Source organism: Diabrotica undecimpunctata, chromosome 5, assembly GCF_040954645.1.
Source record: "Diabrotica undecimpunctata isolate CICGRU chromosome 5, icDiaUnde3, whole genome shotgun sequence".
NCBI classification, from domain to species: domain Eukaryota; kingdom Metazoa; phylum Arthropoda; class Insecta; order Coleoptera; family Chrysomelidae; genus Diabrotica; species Diabrotica undecimpunctata.
The window spans coordinates 69,666,204-69,688,000 of NC_092807.1; the positions used below are offsets into that span (position 1 = coordinate 69,666,204).

General features: G+C 36.6%; 2 protein-coding genes across 2 annotated transcripts; both read left to right on the plus strand.

Moving 5' to 3' along the window:
* Positions 1-393: 393 nt before the first annotated feature.
* LOC140442247 (uncharacterized) lies at positions 394-6,051 on the plus strand. The gene is made up of 4 exons (XM_072533323.1): positions 394-930; positions 3,069-4,071; positions 4,267-4,704; positions 5,804-6,051. Exons 1-4 carry the CDS (start codon positions 394-396, stop codon positions 6,049-6,051), a joined length of 2,226 nt encoding a protein of 741 aa, XP_072389424.1.
* Positions 6,052-6,493: 442 nt separating this feature from the next.
* On the plus strand, positions 6,494-7,240 carry LOC140442248 (uncharacterized). The gene has a single exon (XM_072533324.1). It carries the CDS (start codon positions 6,494-6,496, stop codon positions 7,238-7,240), a length of 747 nt encoding a protein of 248 aa, XP_072389425.1.
* Positions 7,241-21,797: the final 14,557 nt, after the last annotated feature.

The window sequence follows — 21,797 nt, forward strand, 5'->3', positions numbered from 1 at the left end:
ATATACTATGGAATAAGACCATGATACAATGAATTATACACAAGGTATGATACATATTGTTCCAAAATCGGTTCGCTTTCGCGCATGACGTAGTCAAGAACGCTTATTCCCGCAACATTTGAATGTAGTATAGGAAATCTGTATTCATTGTACCATGGAATTATACCCATCGAGATTATACCACACAACCTAAGTTTGGCGTGATTGGTTGGTGGGTGATGTCCTGTGGTCTGTGAACTGTGTTTGTCATTTGTCATCTTAGTTTTAGTTAATGTCAGATGTCATTGTCATGTTATTCATTCAAACAAAACAATGCTAATTTCTTGTATATTAAAACCTAGTTTATAAAGGTTTTGCATTTCATTACAATTTAATATACAAGAAATATCAAATATGGATAAGCTACTACGACCAGACAGATTCGATGCAGATCCTAACTCTCCTAGATCGTCTCAAGAATGGATGCATTGGAAAGCTACCTTTGAAAACTTTATTTCCTCTGTGATTGATGTTTCAGAGGAGGAGAAATTCAAACTACTGGTAAATTACGTGAGCAACAATATCTATGAACTCATCTCTGATTGTAGAAATTATTCTGAAGCCAAAAGTATTCTCGAAGCAGCTTTTGTTAAACTCAAAAATGAAATTTTTGCCAGACATATCCTAATGACAAAAAAACAACAAACTGGTGAAAATATAGGTCAATACGTTCAACATCTTAAAGTGCTTTCCAAAGATTGTAATTTTCTAGCCGTTTCTGCAGACCAAAATAGAGAAGATTATATAAGAGACTCTTTTATTAATGGCATTCTTTCTAATGACATAAGACAACGTTTACTAGAAAACAACACTATTACTCTGCAAGATGCCATAGTGAAAGCCCAGTCTCTGGAGTCAGCTTCAAAACACTCTGAGGCTTATACAACTCCTGTACTTACTTTACTTTTTCGTGTCTGTATCCGACTACAGTTTTTCTGCCCAATATCGGGCTACGTCTACATCCTTTGTATTTGCGAGCCATAAATCATCGAGGGTGCACTGTGATGGGCAAAGTCTGCATACTCTCAGGTGCTCCATGTTCTGTATTTCCCCACATTCACAAAGTGCGTCGCTGTCTGTCTTGATGCCCCATTTAATGAGGTTCTGTTTTACAGGGGCAACACCTGTGCGTATGCGATTCAGTGTCCGCCAGGTTCTCCAGTCCAGGTTCATTCCATTAGGTCGTTCTGGATGTAGGGGGAACAGTTCGGGTGGTTCGACGCTGACATTTCTCATAAACCTTTTCCTTGATTTAAGTCGGCTGATTCCTGGTGGTTCGTCAAACCCGTATAATTGGTGCCTTTCATCGAAAGTTTGCCTGAACTTCTCCACATATTGTGAGGCGCATCTACGGTCATCTGGTGATGAGAATCCAGCTACCCGGTACAGTAGGGGTAGGGGGGTAGGCTTCATACAACCGGTAATTATTCTGCATGTTTCATTTAACGCCGTGGTGACTTGTTGGGCGTGTCTAGATCTACCCCAGACGGGACAAGCATATTCCCCTGTTGAGAAACATAAGGCCTCAGCTGTTGTCTTCAAGACCTGGGGGTTTGCACCCCACTTGCTCCCTACAAGTTTCCGGAGAAGGTTGTTTCTCGTAGAAACCTTTTGTCTTGTGTTCTGGCAGTGGAATTTATACGTTAGTGACCGGTCTAGTACTACTCCAAGATATTTGGGCTTATCAATATGTTTCAAGCGTTGTCCCTCCCAAGAAACATTCAGCTTTATATGCGCTAGTTGGTTGTTGAGATGGAATGCACATACTTGGGTTTTAGTAGGGTTTGGCTTTAATGAGTTTTGTTTGTAGTAAGTTGACATCATGTTTAAAGCCTCTTCCATTGTCGACTCTACTTGTGTGAGTGTTTTCCCCTTTACGGCTATACCAAGGTCATCAGCGTAGACAAAACTCTCAGTCTGAGGGTGCATTGGTTGGTCGTTGGTATAGATGTTAAATAAGGACGGCGCCAGAACGCTTCCTTGAGGTAGGCCATTTTTTTGGGTTCTCCATCTGCTCTTCTTTCCATTTAGCAAAACGTAGAAACGTCTATTACACAACAGTGATCTAATGATATTTACCAGGTCGTAGTCAAGCACAGTGTTATAGATCTTAGTTAGCAGGCCGCTGTGAGGTCTATCAAGGCTACTCCCACTATGTCTTTCTGCTCAAATCCCTCCTCTATGTATTCTGTTAGGTTCAGCACTTGGCCTGTGCATGATTTACCTGGTCTGAAGCCTGCTTGTTGTGGGATTAATTTTGCATCTAATTTTTCCTGGATGCGGTTTAAAATGAGACGTTCATACAATTTATACAAATGGCATAGCAGGGATATCGGACGGTAGCTACTCGGTAGTTCAGGGTCTTTCCCAGGTTTTAAAAGGGCTACTACTTTTGATTTACGCCACAGTTTTGGAATCTGGTAGGTAGAGCGACAGATGTTAAATAGATCGAGCACCCATTGCCTCGCTTTTTGCCCGAGGTGTTTTATCTGCTCTGTTAGGATTTCGTCCACTCCAGGTGATTTTCCATTTTTCATACAGTCAATACCATTTTTGAGCTCTTCGATGGTAAATGAGTTTCGCAAGAGAGTTGTTTCCTGGTCTTGAGTTCTTATAATCTTTGGCGTTTTGCAACGATTGTTTGTTTTGCCATTCAGAAGCAGTTGGTGGGCTATCTGATTTGGTGTTATTGTACATAGCTCTTTCATCTCTGTGGGATCACCATTAAGTTTTTTGATCATATTCCAAGCCTGCTTACTACTGTGCGTCATATCCATTTTACTTAAAGTCTCCTTTAAAACTCCTGTAAAAATTATTAATGCAATTTCTTCCGAAACCAGAGAGCACACTAATTATACTTCTGCTGCTGTGAAAAGTTGGAAATGTTACTTTTGTGGATCAACTGAAAGGCATCCTCGTAGCCTATGCCCTGCTAGAGACAACGTTTGTAAGAAATGCTCGAAAGTTTTGAGGGTCAGCAGCAAGATTTCTAACATTGGAACTAGATGTAGTAGTAGCTAAAACAGCAGCTGATACTGAATTGGGCATCTGAAGCCTACATACCTTGGAAAGGACATTTTTCCAAGGTATGTAGGCTTCAGATGCCCAATTCAGTATCAGCTGCTGTTTTAGCTACTCCTACATCTAGTTCCAATGTTAGAAATCTTGCTGCTGACCCTCAATGCTTATCTAAAAGTGTTACTGAGATAAAGGTGAATGGAAATACAACTGAAAGTTTAATAGACACAGGTAGTTCTGAGTCATATATCAGTAAGAATTATGCATTGTCTATAAACGTGAAAACATTTAGAAGTCATGCAAGCATAATAATGGCTTCAACAGCACTCAGAACGACTATCTCAGAACACTGCTTTGTTAATTTAGAAATAAACGAACATTCCTATAAAAATGTCAAATTATCAATAATTCAAGATTTATGTGCTGATGTAGTTATAGGTCATGACTTGCTTAAACAACATTCTTCTCTAGAAATCACTTTTGCTGGCTCAAAAATGCCTTTAGTTATTGATCGTATAGATAACATTTGTAGTTTGGCATACTTAAATATAGAGCCACCCAAATTATTCTCCAATCTATCAAATGATTGCAAACCGAGGGCAACTAAATCAAGAAAATTTTCAACTGAAGATAAGAAATTCATATCTGACGAGATACAGTATCTGCTATTGAATGGAATCATAGAAGAAAGCAACTCTCCTTGGCGTGCACAAGTACTTATTACAAAAAGTGAAACACACAAAAAGCGAATGGTGGTAGATTATTCACAAACGATTAATAAATTTACTTACTTAGATGCCTATCCTCTCCCAGATGTTGAAGATATTGTTAGAAAAGTAGCAAGATATTCTGTCTTCAGTAGTATTGATCTTAAAAATGCATACCATCAAATTCCAATCAAAAATGAAGAGAAAATATACACTGCTTTTGAAGCCAACGGCCAACTATACCAATTTTGCCGGATTCCTTTTGGGGTAACCAACGGAGTGGCTTGTTTTCAAAGGGTTATCGATGGTATTATTAAATCCGAACATTTAAAAGGTGTATATGCATATCTTGATGACATTACGGTTTGTGGATTAAATCAACAACAACATAATGAAAATCTTAATAAATTTATGGAAGTAGCGAAGAAATACAATCTAACAATAAATCAAAATAAAAGTTCTTATACACTAAATTCAATCAAACTTTTGGGTTATCAAATAGAAAATTGGACCTTAAAACCTGATCCTGAAAGACTTGAACCATTAAAGAAGTTACCCTTACCAAACGATTCACAATCACTAAAGAGAGCTGTCGGAATGTTTGCACATTATTCCAAATTTATCCCACAATTTTCAGAAAAGATACAAAAACTAGTCACATGCAATACTTTTCCTTTAATAGAACAAGCAGCTGAAGCTTTCCAAATTCTTAAATCTGAAATTATTTCTTCAGCCGTTACTACGATTGATGACAAGATTCCTTTTATCGTTGAATCTGATGCTTCAGATTTTTGTATTGCTGCTTCTCTTAGCCAAGGAGGAAGACCTGTTGCTTTCTTTTCAAGAACCTTATCAAAAAGTGAAAGACATCATTCATCAGTGGAAAAAGAAGCTTATGCAATAGTGGAAGCTCTTAGAAAATGGAGACATTTCTTGATAGGTAAACATTTTCGACTTATAACTGATCAAAAGTCTGTCTCTTTTATGTTCAATATGCGCCACACTAGTAAGATAAAAAATGAGAAGATTATCAGAAGGCGTCTTGAATTATCATGCTACAGTTTCGATATTCAGTACTTACCGACCAGGAGTTGAGAATGTAGTGCCAGATACTTTTTCACGAGTGAGAAGTTCAATAAATCCTCGGCCAAGTCTATTTGAACTACATCAATCCTTGTGTCATCCAGGAATCACCAGAATGGTCCATTGGATAAAGACACGTAACTTACCATATACTATTGATGAAGTCCGTGAAATGACCAATAGCTGTCCTATCTGTGCAGAAATAAAACCAAAGTTTTTGAAAACTCAAGGGAGATTAATTAAAGCTACTTCGCCTTTTGAAAGATTGTCTCTGGATTTTAAAGGACCGCTTCCATCTAGATCTCATAACAAATATATCCTAACAATTGTTGACGAATATTCTCGATTCCCCTTTGTATATCCATGTCAAGATGTTTCAGCGAAAACTGTTGTGAAGTGTCTTACAAACTTATTCTCTTTATTTGGAATGCCTAGTTATATCCATTCAGATCAAGGGGGGGCATTTATGTCTCAAGAAGTCAAAACATTTCTCCATTCACAAGGAATACCTACAAGCCGAACATCTTATAATCCTAAAGGCAATGGCCAGACAGAAAGATATAATGGAATTATATGGAAAATTATTTCTCTTGCTTTAAAATCTAAACATTTAAAAACTGAACAGTGGGAAGAAGTAGTTGAGATAGCTCTTCATTCAATTCGTTCTCTTTTGTGTACATCTACAAACAGTACCCATCATGAGCGAATGTTTCATCATTCCAGAAAAGCTATAAATTGAGCTACGCTTCCTTCATGGTTGATAACCCCGGAAAAGTATTTATGAAAAAAAAATGTGAGGCAGTCCAAATATGAACCCCTCGTTGAAGAAGTACAGCTAATTGAAGCAAATCGAAACTATGCTGTTGTTAGACGTGAAGATGGTAAAGAAACAACAGTAGCGAAACTATGCTGTTGTTAGACGTGTAGATGGTAAAGACAACTTGCACCACGAGGAGATGCATCTCTACTGGACTGTGTTACTGGATCGGAATCTGCGGTTTCTAATGAACAGTTTATCAAAGATCCACCAAGCCCTAGATTGAGTATATGTGAGGAAAATCCAAATATTTCTCCTGTTAACGTTCTGGAAGATCAAGGTAATATTGAAAGTGTTTTAAAGGAAGAAAATAAAGACAGTCTTACTAGAAGAGGTACCAGGGAAAGAAACACTCCTGCTTACCTTAAAGACTTTGTTCAAAAATAAAGTTGGGGTGAATGTCCTGTGGTCTGTGAACTGTGTTTGTCATTTGTCATCTTAGTTTTAGTTAATGTCATATGTAATTGTCATGTTATTCATTCAAACAAACATTAAAACCTAGTTTATAAAGGTTTTGCATTTCATTACAGGTGATATAGACGAGGTTAGGTGATCTGTGATATAGACGCTTAGCGTCTTATATTCTTATAAGCGTCTATATTCTTTGAGTTAACCTCCAGCCACACATGGGTAGACTGTGCTACCGAGACTGAGGGGACGTCGACGGAGAAAAGAAAAGGAGATGAGAGCAGCTGATGGCCGTCAGTTTATTGTTAATAAATCAATAAAACAGTTTAAAGTGTGCCCCGACTACTTTTGCTTCCCGCAAACAGGCCACATTGGTGACCCCGAGAAAAAAAACTGTAAGTACAACGTTTTATACACAACTATGACAAACACCGACCAAATAATGCCAAACAATATAAATATTACACCGTGCGAAGGCGATGATCACTCATTAATTGCACGGGTAGGCATTAAAGCGCCAGAGTTTTGGCGCACTGAACCAGAACTATGGTGTCTCCGGCTAGAATCGCAGTTTCGACAAGTCAAAATCACAACTGACAACTGTAAATTCGACCATACTGTTGCTAGTTTAAACAGTGAAGTACTTATAGAAGTTGCAGACATAGTAAAGAATCCCACTGCTGGCAATGCCTATATACAACTAAAAACTCGACTTCTCGACAGGTATGGCACCAGCTCAGATGAAAAGATCCACCGGTTGATGGAACTCACTCTGGGTGACCTAAAACCCACTCAACTACTCCATCGAATGCAAGCTTTGACAATGGATAGCATTAGTACGCAAGTTCTCAAAAATTTTTGGTTGGATCGCCTACCACGTTCAGTTCGAAGCGTTATATCTATTCTTGATGCAGACCTAGAAAAACTTGCTAAGAAAGCCGATACGTACCTCCGGTGTTCCAGTTTTCCAGTCATGGTTGTTACCGAAAGCTCTACCTTAAACAAAACAGTGGCTGTATTGAGTGACCAAGTGAATGCTTTATCCAACAGATTAACTGTAGCTGAAGAAGGGCAACAGATTCAAATGGTCAAGAGTACCAAGTCATCATCTGATGAACAGTGTTACTACCATCGAAGATTTGGTGCACAAGCAAAGAAATGTAGATAGTGCTCTCCAACTTCAGTTTCTTATTGATACAGGGGCAGACCTAAGTGTGCTTCCACGTAAAATCTGCACTGCGACTCAGCCCAGCACTGTATGCCTTTATTCTGCCACCGATCTCAAACGAATATACAGATGATACAGGGCCTGATATAATCAGAGAAGAAATAGATTATGCAATCAAACAAGCGAAAAGTGGTAAGGCCCCCGGTCCTGATGAAATTCCCGTAGAACTGCTCAAACTTATGGACGATGAATCTATTAAAATACTCCTGGATCTATTTAACACAATATATAGAACTGGAATAATACCTAGGGAATGTCTCCGTTCGACCTTTATACTACTGCCAAAAAAGGCAAATACAAGGGAATGCAGCGAATATCGTACGATAGCTTTGATGAGTCATGCTCTAAAACTGTTCCTGAAAATAATCCATAATAGGATCTATAGGAAATTAGACGTAGACATCAGTAACACTCAGATGGGATTCAGAAAAGGGCTGGGTACAAGGGAGGCTCTGTTTGCAATGAACGTTCTCTCACAGAGATGCTTAGACATGAACCAAGAAATTTACACCTGCTTTATTGATTTCGAAAAGGCCTTTGACAAAGTACAACATGAACCACTAAGACAAATTCTAATAAAGAAAAATATAGACAGCCGAGATATTCGAATTATATGCAACCTATATTGGAATCAAACAGCAAATGTGAAGGTTGACGGTAGGTTAACAGAAGAAATTCAAATCCGTCGAGGAGTCCGGCAGGGATGCATCTTGTCGCCACTTTTATTTAATCTGTATAGTGAAGCTATTTGTGAACAAGCACTCGAGGAAGAAGATCTTGGTCTGATAATAAATGGTGAGACGATAAACAATATAAGGTATGCTGACTATACGGTTCTCCTAACGGGAACGCTAGTAGAACTACAACATCTCGTTCAAAGTCTCAATATATACTGTAACAGTTACGGCTTGAAAATTAATTTGAAAAAAACTAAATTTATGGTAATCACGAAATCAAAGAACATCAGAGCTAATCTTGTAATAGACAATACAACGATTGAGCGTGTGTCCTGTTATAAATATCTAGGTGCTTGGATCACAGACGATACTGATCAAACAAAAGAGATTAGATGTAGAATAGAAATCGCTAGATCAGTCTTTAATAGAATGCGCAAACTCTTTTGCAATCGTGATATCAATATAAAGTTACGAATACGAATGCTGCGGTGTTATGTCTTTTCTACCCTGTTGTATGGAGTAGAGGCTTGGACACTAAAACAGTTGACCACAAAAAACATCGAAGCTTTCGAGATGTGGTGCTATAGGCGCATTCTCAGAATATCATGGATGGACCGCGTCACTAACACGCAAGTACTCCAAACTTTAGACAAAAGATGCGAAATTCTAAATGAGATAAAAACTAGAAAGATGGAATACTTGGGGCACATTGTGAGAGGTGAAAAGTACGAACTTTTAAGAAATATCATGCAGGGCAAAATTAAGGGCAAAAGAAGTGTGGGAAGAAGAAAAATATCGTGGCTTCGTAATCTACGTGAATGATTCGGGTGTAGCTCGATTGAACTTTTTAGGCGCGCTGCTAACAAAGTCGCAGTGGCCATGATGATTTCCAATCTCCGCTAGGAGTGGCACGAGAAGAAGAAGAATCGTGCATCCAAACATATGGTCAGAAACAGCTCACACTAAACCTTGGTCTAGGCCAACCTGTAACATGGACATTTGTAGTCGCAGATGTCACCACACCCATACTAGGAGCCGATTTTCTGACGTACCACGGCATTAGTGTAGACATGAGAAACAAACGACTAGTGAGTCCAAGTATTACCTGTGTGTCTCGTCGTGTTAGGGTGCCAGAGGTAGGCTTATCCACTGCCCATTCTTATGATCGTCAAACTGTTGCTATACCAGAGGATACTGGAAGAGTCCATCACTATATTGAGACTCGAGGTACACCAGTTTTTTCTAAACCACGAAGACTTCCACCAGACCGTCTTCAAACTGCACGAGCAGAATTCAACGAGCTGATGCAGGCAGGCATTATCCGACCATCAAAGTCATCTTGGGCCAGTCCGCTTCACAGTTCAGAAGTCCAATGGACGATGGCGTACCTGTGGAGACTTCCGCCGTTTAAATGCCATGGCGAAACCAGATCGCTACCCTATACCGCACATCCAGGATTTTGCTAACCAGCTACATAGTAAGAAAATTTTCTCTTGCATCGACTTGGTACGTGCTTTTTACCAAATTCCAGTCCACCCGAAGGATGTCCAAAAGACGGCTGTAATAACCCCCTTTGGGCTGTACGAGTTCCTCCGAATGCCGTTCGGTTTGCGAAATGCTGCCCAGACGTTCCAGAGATACTTCGATCACCTATTTCGAGAATGCTCATATGTGTATGTACAGTCTGTCCCAAACTCTTCTTTCAGTGCGTCACTAATTTTGACGTCATATAGGATTTTAAGAATGTCGAGAATTATTGCATGACATTTTAGTTAAATCTGACAGTTGCAGGATTGTAATCGGCTAAATGTGAAAAGATTATTTTTTTAAGATGTGAAATGTGAATTTTTTTTTACTTTACATATTAGAGGTCCCGTCCTGTATAAAAAATTGCTATTCTATACATTCCAAAGAAAGTGCTTAATTAGCTAAGATTTATTTATGGATTTATTATTATTTATTACAAACACTATGGAATTGGAATGTTTGTTTATTTTAAATAACGCTTCCTCCTATAGAATCTTTTAAGAGTTGACTGCGAGATAAAAAAATTTACTGGCAATTGCAAGGCATCAAAGCAAACATTCCTGTGATAAAATAGCATCGATTGAAATCAGTCATATTCGGATAAGTAATTTTCGGAAAGTTTCTGTGGCAGCCATTAGTTTAATTTTGTGAAGATTTATCATAAAATCGTGAAAATAGTTTAAATAGTGAGTTATTCTACTAGATTGGGTGTGCAAATGAAAGAGTGTTATGAAGTTTAGGTAAAAAAACAATGGACAGTTTAAATAGTAAAGCAGTTGATTTTTGAGTTAATCTACCAGTTTCGGTATGCAGATGAAATAGTGTTAATGGAGTTTAGTTAAAAAAGAAGATACCGAATGTAAGTTTATGTAAATAGTTTAAATAGTGAAGCAGTCGATTTTTGAGTTAATCTACCAGTTTCTGTATGCAGATGAAATAGTGTTAATGGAGTTTAGTTAAAAAACAAGATACCGAATGTAAGTTTCCCTTCTTTTTTTATGAATAACAAAAATGAATATTATATTTCAAACAATCCACAATCCGATTCAAAACCTGATTCATTAAAATCAATGATTACAGGTGATATGTGGCTGGCATCAATTATATCTTATATTTTAATAAAATGTGGTTCTAAAAAGAACCGTTTTAATACATATGAATATCTTCTAATTGAAAATAATTTAATAATTTTAATATTAGGCTTTTTTCTTTCTCGGTATATCTCGGCATATTTAAAATATTTTTATGACAATAAATACAAAATTAAATTTTCACTGTAAAATGTCTGAAAATACTAATCTGGAATGACAATTATCATTTTATCAGTTGACATTGTCATAGTACTGTCACTATTGAGACCATCTGCGTCAAATTATATTTATGCGCATTATTGATTGGATATCTATTTAGCGCATTCTAAACTCCAACCAATTATATATCGGTAAGTAGAATTCGCTTTAATATGCAAATACCCGTGAACGATACATAATTTTCTAAGTTCTATGTATAATAATCACAGACTTACGTTTTTTTCTGTCACTTCTAGCTTAATGCGTTAGAGAGAATTCAATCAACTATGACGCACTGAAAGAAGGGTTTGGGATGAACTGTATACGTTGACGATATTTTGGTTGCCTCTGAGACTGAGACTGAGCATGAGCAACACCTGGCATCAGTACTTCGGATTCTGGAAGCAAATGGACTCCAAATCAACAGGAATAAATCAAAATTCCGTAAACGTGAAGAAAACTTCCTGGGTGCCACTGTATCTGGAACTGGCGTTCGTCCATTACCGGCTAAAGTTAGCGCGATTCGTAAGTTTCCACAACCTACGACCTATCGACAGCTACGACGATTTATGAGTATGTTCAATTTCTACAGACGTTGGTTACCTAATGCTGCCAATGAGCTAATGCCACTAACGGAGTTATTGTCTCAGCAAAAAAAAGCAGCAAGAACTAACATTAACACCAGCAGACGCAGCAGCTTTCACCAATTGAACATGTCAGTTGATGCCTCAGATGCTGCCATTGGCGGTGTTTTGCAACAGCTTATAGGTGAACACCTACAGCCCATCGCTTTCTTCTCTCGAAAGCCTTCTAGGACGGAGCGAAACTACAGCACTTATTACCGAGAGTTGCTTGCCATATTCAGTGGCATACATCACTTCCGCCATTTTCTTGAGGGTATGCCGTTTACCATTTATACTGATCACAAGCCTTTAACGTTTGCCTTCCAACAGCGACATGAGCGGCAGTCTCCACGACAGATACGTCAACTAGAATTTATTGGCCAATTCTCGACCGATATTCGACATATACAGGGCGCAGCCAATATCGTTGCCGATTGTCTCTCACGACCTGAAGTGGACGCTATCACAACACCCATTACTATTGACTATGACCGGCTATCAGAAGCTCAGACTACAGATGAGGGTCTTCAACAGACCCTGAACGATCCTGCCAGTTCCTTACAACTTCAACGCATAATTCTACCAGATAGCCAGCGGCCTATTTATTGTTCAGTCCAGATGGTCGTATACGAGTTTATGTGCCAGCTGTGTTCCAAAGAGATGTTTTCCTGAAGTTCCACACGCAGTCCCACCCAGGGCATGCTGCTACATTACGAATGATTGCTGAACGTTTTGTGTGGCATAACATGAATGGCCAAGTCAATCAGTGGTCACGAGAGTGCATCCAATGTCAACGAGCCAAAATTGGACGTCACACTGTTACACCTGTGACACTTCCCCACATCCACTTCCAGCAAATCAGAACTTTTGATACCTGCTCACAATCATCGACCGTTTCACAAGATGGCCAGAGGCCATACCTACCTCGGAGATTACAACCGAAGTTGTCGCACAGAAGCTCCTTGAGGGATGGATATCCCGGTTTGGCGTGCCAGCAACCATAACAACGGACCGAGGTAGGCAATTTGAGAGCCAGTTGTTTCGCCAGCTCAATGGATCGCTAGGTGTACAACATATTAAAACTACTGCCTACCACCCACAGTCAAACGGATGTATTGAACGTTTCCACCGAACGCTCAAGGCTGCTCTCATCACTGCGGACACAGTATCGTGGGTTGAAGCCATCGAGCAAAAAGACAAAAGAGGGAATCTAATCGTTATGAAAAGGAGACCAAAAAAGTGGCCTCTGATGGTGGACGTATCCGGAAATGCGAATGCGCCAAATTTAAATTTCATGACACTTCACAATAATAATACAGTGGTGTAAGGGTTCTAATTTATCTATTTATTTGTTATATTACATAATATTAATATTACATAATAATAATACATAATACACTTAAAATACTTTTTTTTAACACTAGAACGCAATAAATTTTTAATTAAATAATAACAATAATAGTCTAAAATGTAAAACAATTGTTAAAAAACTTCAATAGAAAATACAAATAATCTTTAATGTGACAGTTGGGATAAACAATAACATCAGCAATAACATAACCCAACTAAATTTGATTTCTTAAACAAGGAAAGAGTCTCTCTTTCCTTGTTTAATGTGGCCTCTCAAGATGGCACTTCCTGTCTAACAATATTTTTGCCCCCACTACCTTTACATTCCCTCTTTTGTCTTTTTGCTCGATGGTTGAAGCCCTTCCTCTGGTCATGCTAAGCCTTCGAAACACCCTAGTGCTGTTACACCCGACGAGCATAGTTTTGTCCAACGACTACGTGAGACCATGGGAGCATTGCGTCATGTACCGACGAGCAACCACTCAGCCCGCACTGCCTTTGTCCATCCGGATCTACAGACTACGAGTCATGTGTTTGTGCGGACCGATAAAGTGAAGCCTCCTGTTACACCTCCATATGCCGGCCCGTTTAGAGTGTTAGAACGAAGTGATAAGTTTTTAACTGTGGATGTCCAAAATGTTCCTCAGCGAATTTCCATGGACCGACTCAAACCAGCATATATTCTAGCGGCCCAACAGGTGCAGGAAGAACATGCATATGCCAACCGTCTGATGAGCAACACAAGTCAACATTGCCGTTCGAAACCAGCAGGTTCCTCACTGGAGGGGAGCCCTGTGGCAGATTGACAGTTAACCTCCAGCCACACATGCGTTGACTGTGCTACCGAAGTGGGGGAATGTCGACGGAGAAAAGAAGAGGAGATGAGAGCAGCTGATGGCCGTCAGAACACGATCACACGACGAGGCAGTGCTCCCAAACCTACCGATAAATCGGTAGATCTACCGATTTCGACGTTTTTCTACCGATCTACCGACAAAGACTTAAATTCTACCGACTTTTATATTCAGATAGAAATTTTTACTTATTCTTAAATTTGAGAAGAAATATGTAAGAGTCAAAACAATTTTTCTTGCGATACGTGTAATTTGCATTGAGCATTTTTGTGTATTCACGAAACCGTGTGAAAACATTCCAAAATTTATTCTTAAATGATACCTAAGCGGTACTTTACAATGTACATGATGTCATAAAAGCTAATAATACAATAAATGAATCCAAATCCATTGTGATCCCGACCGCTTGGTTCTGGGAATTTGTTAAGTTCCCGGTCACTTAAAACCGGAACAACGCATAGTTAATCTAAGCTTCCGAGTGCACCTCATGAAAAAACTCGGTAGTCTGTTTGTTGTTTTCCTTGTAAAAGGGTTTTATACTCGAGTTTTCGGTTCTCGGATAAGTATTCGATAATTCGATTCCTAGTCACAATGTTCTCGTTTTATATTCAGTATCTCGGTTCTCATTTTATTATTTTTTTAGATTTAAATGAATAAACATATTTTATTTTTTCTTAAATAAACGAATTGCAAAACATTATGAAATTTAAACAAAATATTATATTTTGAAGGATCTACCGATTTTACTCCACAATCTACCGATTTTATTTTTTTACGTTTGGGAACACTGCGACGAGGTGACAACGAAAAGAACTCTTACGAAAAGAAAGAACGAAAAGAAGAATAGTGCATCAATTCTTTTTTAGAAATGAGATTCCCACAATCTACCTGATTTCAAACGTACTACTTTTTACAAGCTTTTGAAAAAACTTCAATTCAAATTTGAAAAACGTGGCAGGAACAGTATGCTTACAGACAGAGATGACCTTGTAATCTGGAGAAGAGAATTTTTAAGACAGATAAAAGATTATAGAAATGGCAATCGTAAAATATATTATTTAGATGAGACTTGGATTAACGCCGGTCATACTAAATGAAAAACATGGATTGATAAGTCAGTCACCTTATCAAGACAAGCATTTTTGGATGGACTCTCGACAGGTCTGAAAAATCCATCATGTAATTCCTGGACCCCTTTGTCCAAATATTTTTCCTAGCAGGATGGCTTATAGAAGGGCATATCTGGATTCATTTCGCATAATGTGTTCAAAGTACTGTAACTTTCGAGATTTTATGGTGGTCAGTACCTCTCGGTTCTTCTTCATTCTTCTGAGGACCTCCTCATTGGTGACTCGGTCAGTCCACGGGATTTTAAGTATTCTCCGATACAGCCACATCTCAAATGCTTCCAATTTTCTGCACATATCTTCGTTCAAGGTCCACGATTCAACGCCATAAAAAAGAACAGATTAGACGTAGCATCGCAGCATTCTTACTTTTATAGCAAGAGAGAGGTTGTGGCTCTTGAAGAAGGCCCCCATCCGGTTGAAGATGGATCTAGCTTTTGATGTGGAAATGAGTAGCAATGATAAATAAAAGATACGAAATTATTAGAAATTACATAAACAAAATAAAATATTTTAAAAATGAAAAACTGTAACCCATTTTACTCATTGTACCTATGTAGTTTTCCAGTACTTATTTTTCGTAATTGGATATTACTTATATGTAATAGTAAAAAGTTTTTTCATCATATTCAAAGAAAACCTTTCGTTTTACATCCGCAAAGTATGTTCCTTTGTGCGTTGTCGCCTATGCAATATTGGGGACGATCTATCAATGGATTCATATATAGTTTTGTCTCCTGAATCAAAATCTGAAAACGGCATTTTGATATGTCGAACCATCTTCGACATAACCGGCATCAAAGTCAAAAATAGTGACGTCACAATTCTTCTAAATATACATTCGTTTCTGCTGACACAAATAAATGTTAAATCGAAATCGAAACGTCGACTTAATAAATTTTATTTTTTAATGTTAATGTAATGTTAAATGTATGTCTATCTACCCAATAATATATGTATAAGTATTTTCCCTAACTTTTACACAAGAAGAGGTCCCTTTTTTATATCATTAATGATAATATTATTACTTATTTCCAAATATTGGTCTTAAAGCGTAAAATGTATAAAAACAACTTTCTATTTTTTGCCTTTTGATTAATATAACAATTATCCAATGATGTGTGAATGACAGTTTACAAAAACTAATATTAAAGTATACTTCTTTGGAAGATTAATCATTGATTAATATTATTTTAACAGTAATCCTAAAAATTATAAATTAATTCATTTCCAATTTAGATGTTATAGACTGCTAGAATCTTAATACAACCCTGTACAATTATATAAATATCAGGTTTCGCGTGTTCTGTACATGCATTTGTTGACGGCTACTTTTCTGTTAAATGAATTTAGTATAGTAGTTTAAATACTATACATTTTAGCCATAGTGTTTGTAATAAATAATAATAAATCCATAAATAAATCTTAGCTAATTAAGCACTTTCCTTGGAATGTATAGAATAGGAATTATGACAAACTGCCGTTCCATCTCTCTCTGTTGTTCCATTCTCCATCGTTTAGTCCTCTCTTACTCATGGCGTCGTCTACTTCGTTCCTCCAGGATTTTCGGGGTCGTCCTCTTTTCCTCCTTACTATGGGGCTTCATTTGGTTATTCTCTTTATCCATCTGCTGTCGCTAGTTCTTCTTACATGTCCATACCACTTTAGTCTTGTTTGTTCTATATATGTTAGTATGTCTGTTTCTATTGATGTTCTTTGCTTTATTTCGTCATTACTTCTCATATCCATTCTTGTTACTCTGAAGCATCTTCGCAGGCATTCCATCTCTGTTGCTACTATCTTATTGCTGGTTTTCTTGTTTATGATCCAATTTTCAGCCCCATATGTCATAATACTTCGCACTAATGTTTTATAAATCTGCGTTTTTGTCTTCATATTTAGGTGTCTATCCCACCATACTGAGTTAAGTTGTCGGATTGCTGTTCCTGTTTGTCCTAATCTTTGTGTAATTTCTTTCCTGTTGTTGCCTTTTTCGTGATTATAAACCCCAGGTATTTGAATTTATCCTTTCCTTTGATTGTTACGTTGTCATCAATCTGTAGATCTTCTATGTCTTCTTCACTTGTAGATAGATAGGTACTCTGTTTTCGCGAGGTTAATATCTAGGCCAGCCTTGGTATATTCTTCTTGTAGTTTCTTCATCATGTAGCTGAGGTCGTCTTGGTCTTGTGCAATCACTACTTGATCATCTGCAAAGCTTAACGTATATAGGTATTCGTTCCGTACCGGTACTCCCATGCCTTCGCATTTTCTTTTCCATGTAGTCAAGGCTTTCTCTAAGTATATTTTGAATCCTCTAACCTCTAATATGTAAATTAAAAAAAAAATTGAATTCTTAAAGTTTTTACTCCACATTTTCAAAAAATAACCTTTTCACATTTAGCCGATTACGATCCTTCAACTGTCAGATTTAACTAAAATGTCATGCAATAATTCTCGACATTCTTAAAATCCTATATGACGTCAAAATTAGTGAGGCACTGAAAGAAGGGTTTGGGGCAGACTGTACACTTATTTTGTTAACATAGATATCCTTTATAAAACAAGTTTTAATTATCTTTTATTACACGTAGGTACAGGTTAATTAACTTATACTCCAGAGTTCGATATTTCAGATGTTTAAAAATATACAAAAATGTGGTAATGAAGGTACACAAAATTTGTACGTATATACCTACTGAACTAAACACAAAATCAAAATAAATAATGATAAAGTCAATTTTATTTATATCGAATAAGCTAGCTGGCCATCGAATATGAGAGTAGTGAGGTCACACAATATTGCACAAAATTTTAAATGACATCTTTTGTAATATTCACCCATAAAATTATCTTGGTATTGTTTATATTAATGATAAAATTATATATTTTAATAATGATAACATGATTTAACAAAGAAAAATATGTATTTTGGAAGATGCTAAATTGATTTCCTCCGAAACAGTTCTTATTGCAAATTGCATACCAGGCTGAGGCTAGTTTCTTACTTAACAAATCGATATGAAAGAACCATTTAAGGTTTCGTGGCCAATAATTAATAAAAATAAAGATTTAGAATTACGTCGTTGACCTCGAAGTAGTAAGAAGCTGCTCAACATACTTTTTGGACTCTCTGGTAAATAAAGACTAGGTACTGCCTCAGGTTTGAATTTAAACCCTTTTTAGAAACGTAATTTAAAAGTTCCTGTTGTAGATTTCTTTGGTAATCTTCAGTTTTAAAATGTTTAGAACAAATTCTTGCAGTATTACAATTAAAATTATCCTATCTACAACAAGATATAATCCACAGTTTTCTGGTCACACTATCTTTAGGAAATGTATGACACCTAAAGATTTTATCTTCATTGTCACTATTGCAACAAGCAATTGCACAGCGCACTTTGAAAAAGGTACAAAACCAGATATACAATGGCAAATAAAAACTTTCAGTTTTACAAAAAAAAATACTATACAGTATAAATAAACAGTAACTAAACACCACAAGTACACACAAGTCTCAGACACAGGCGCGCCTTACTGGTAATTTTTTACGCACTCGTCTGGAATACGGCCGCCGGTTAAATTTTACCCATCAAATTTTTTAAGCCCTTGCGAAGTGGATATTTGTATAAAGACACATATGTAAGCATATATCTAAATTATTTTTCTATTATAAAATAGATGACTCAGTCAGTACTGAGTTATTTTAAAATATATATTTATTATCTCATAACTTGCAATTTGCAATAGTCACCATTGATAACCGATATTATTGTTGAACTTTTGTTTTTATACAAGCTTTATGTCTTGCCGGTGTAAAGTCATCTGAAGTCGATATTTATTGTGTTTTGCGTTTGAACTAATTTGTGTCTTATTTTCATATTATTATATTGTTTGATAAGTAAATTTTGCTTTAGATTAATTTATTAATTAATTTAATTAATTTAGTAAATGCTTTCTAGATCCGATTTCTTAAGTGGATCAGTCTTTTTTGTTTATCTTATCTTCTTGACAATATCTCTCCATTTTTTCCTGTCTAGTTCTTCCTCTCTATTCTCTGACTTCTGCCCTTTGGAGGTCTTCTTCAACTTCTTGCAGCCACTTTGATCTCGGTCTTCTCCTTCTCTTTTTTCTCCTGGATTCCATTCTATCATTGCGTATGTCACTGCCTCATCGCCTGCTCGCCAAATGTTTCTGCATTTGTTCTGCTTCTATATTCATTTTGCTCTGTTCTGATTGGTCCTAGTATGGTTCTCATAATCTTTCTCTCTGCTATTCTTAAGTCTTCTTCATCTTTTTTAACCATCGTCATTGTTTCTCCTGTATATAATAATATTGGCCTAATTATGGTGTTATAAATGCCCATCTTACTTTTTTTAGTCAGTGTTTTGCTTTTAAGTAATGTTTTGTTTGCAAAATAAGCTTTATTCGCTGCTAATATTTTTTCTTTTATTTCGGATTTCCTTTCTCCGGATTTACTTATTGTAACTCCTAGGTATTTGAAGTATTCTACTTCTTCAAACTCAGAACTTCCTATTTTGATTTTTTCTTTCATTGGTTTTTTCCCTAATCTTAATATTTTTGTCTTTTCTTGATTTAATCTTAGCCCCATTACCTCCCCTTTCTCTCTTATTTCTTCTAGCATTTCTTTCATTATTTTTCTGTTCTTTGCAATAATAGCAATATCGTCTGCATATGCAATTATTTGACCACCTCTTGTTCTGAGATTTCCTTTATTTATATTTCGTAGTACATATTCTAATGCTAGATTAAATAGCGTTGTTGATAAGGCATCTCCTTGTTTCATCCCTTTATTTATAATGAATTCCTCTGTCTCTCCTCTTTGTGTCTTTATGCTTATTTTTGTAGTTCTCATTGTCATTTCTATTAATTTTCTGTGTTTATGTGGAATTTTTAATTTTTTAAGTGCTATCATTAATCCGTTCCTTTTAATTGAATCAAATGCCTGTTTGAAGTCTATGAATAACATTTCCAATTCTAATTTATACTCGTTTGCTTTTTCCATTATTAATTTGTTTTATTGTGTGTATTGCATCTATTGTAGATCTTCCTTCTGTGAATCCACATTGGTACTGTCCTACTGTCTTCTTTGTGATCTTTGATAACCTCTTTTTTATTATTGATGTCAATATTTTATATGTTGTATTTAGTAACGTTATTCCTCTATAATTTTCACAGATTTGTTGGTCTCCCTTTTTATGTACTGTTATGATCTGCCCTACCTCCCAGTCCCCTGGCATTTTCTCTTCTTTCCATATATTTTTCAAGAGTGCCAGTATTTTTCCTCTTAGTTCCCTTCCCCCGTATTTTATTAGTTCCATATTAATGCCATCTTTACCAGGGGCTTTTCCATTTTTGCTTCTCTGTATTACTTCATCCAATTCCTCTAATGTTGGTTTTTTTGAAATTTCGATATCTACTTCATTTACTTCATCTTCTTCTTCTTCGTGCACCGTTTCCTCTATTTTTTATTCCGTTTGTTTTGCCCTTGTATTTTTTGTTTTGTTCTTTAATCTTTTTGTAAAAACTTTTCGTATTTCTGTTTGTTCTTTCCTGCTCTATTTCCTGCATTTTTTTGTCTACCCATCTTCTTTTATTTTGCCTTATCACTTTCTTAGCATTCCTTCTTAATTTTTCATATTCTTCTCTGTCTTCCTCTTTATCTGTTCTTAGCCATTTATTTCTGACTTGCACTTTTTTTCCTGTTATTTCTCTGCATTCTTGGTTATACCATTCGTTTTTTGTTTTAGCCTGACATTTACCTATCTGCATATTTGCACCTTCTTCTATTGATTTTTTGATCGTCTCCCATTCTGTGTTTATATCTTCTGCTTTATATTTCTCTTTTATTTGAACTGTTACTGCCTCTTCATATTTTTTTCTTACTTCTTCATTACTCATTTTATTGACATTCCACTTTTTATATTGGTTTTTTTGTTTTGTTTCAATTTTAACTTTTTGTCTTATAGTGGCTGTGACCATGTAGTGGTCTGAATCTGCACACGCACCTCTGAACGTTCTTACATCTTTTATTGACGATTGTTTTCGTTTATTAATCATTATGTGATCAATTTGACTATATGTTTTCTGATCTGGTGACCTCCATGTTACCTTATGTATTTTAGGGTGTTCAAATTTTGTTGAGCTTATTAACAAAGTTGTTCTTGTTGCTAGGTTACATAGTCTTTGCCCATTGTCATTCGTGTTTTCGTGTATTGTATGCTTTCCTGCAATTTGTTGTAAAAAGTCCTCTTTTCCAATCTGGGCGTTGAGGTCTCCTAGTACAAATATGACATCTTCTTTGGGTATTTTTTCTATCTCCTCTTCGACCCTATCATAAAAGATTTCTTTTTCGTCTGCATTGCTTGTTTCTGTGGGGGCGTATAAATTCAAGACTGATATATTAAATGGTTTGCTGTTGACTCTAACATAGGCCATCCTTTCGCATATTGGCTTGAAATTTATAATTTTCTCTCTTAGGTGCCTTAGTATCATGAATCCCACGCCTTTTTGCCCTTGTTTCTTTCCTCCTGAATATAACATTGTAAAGTCTTGTTTGTCAATCTGTCCCTGTCCCTCCCAGCGTAATTCTTGCAGTGCTGCAATATCTATTTTATACTTTTTGAGTTCTTTTTCTATTTCTAGCATTTTTCCTGGAGTTCATGGCATGGTTCTTATGTTCCATGTGCTTATTTTTAACTCTTTATTTTTTTTGTTCTGTTGTCTTCGTTTTTTATTTTTGTTTTCTTGTCTATCTTTCTTTATTGCACTTTTGTTGTACCCGGGTTTATCTGCAGTTATTTCCTGTTTCTTTGCCTCGTCCGTCAACGAATAATGCATTGTCTCATCCCTTGCTAGTTTTTTGAACCACCTCCATGATGGTCCTCCAGCTGGTTGGTGTTTCTATTCCATCTCCTTTCTAGACCATCTATTATAAGTTTGTTGGCTTTAATTTGGACACGTTTACCTTTCTTTATTTCATCTTTTGCTATTCTTCGTATTTCCTTCTGTATTTGTAATTCCTCTGTC

Coding starts and splice junctions, on each gene's coding strand:
- LOC140442247 (XM_072533323.1), top strand. CDS start 394: ATGGATAAGCTACTACGACCAGACAGATTCGATGCAGATCCTAACTCT. Junction 931..3,068: donor CTGAGGCTTATACAACTCCT/GTACTTACTTTA, acceptor CTAAAACAGCAG/CTGATACTGAATTGGGCATC. Junction 4,072..4,266: donor TTTTCAAAGGGTTATCGATG/GTATTATTAAAT, acceptor GTTATCAAATAG/AAAATTGGACCTTAAAACCT.
- LOC140442248 (XM_072533324.1), top strand. CDS start 6,494: ATGACAAACACCGACCAAATAATGCCAAACAATATAAATATTACACCG.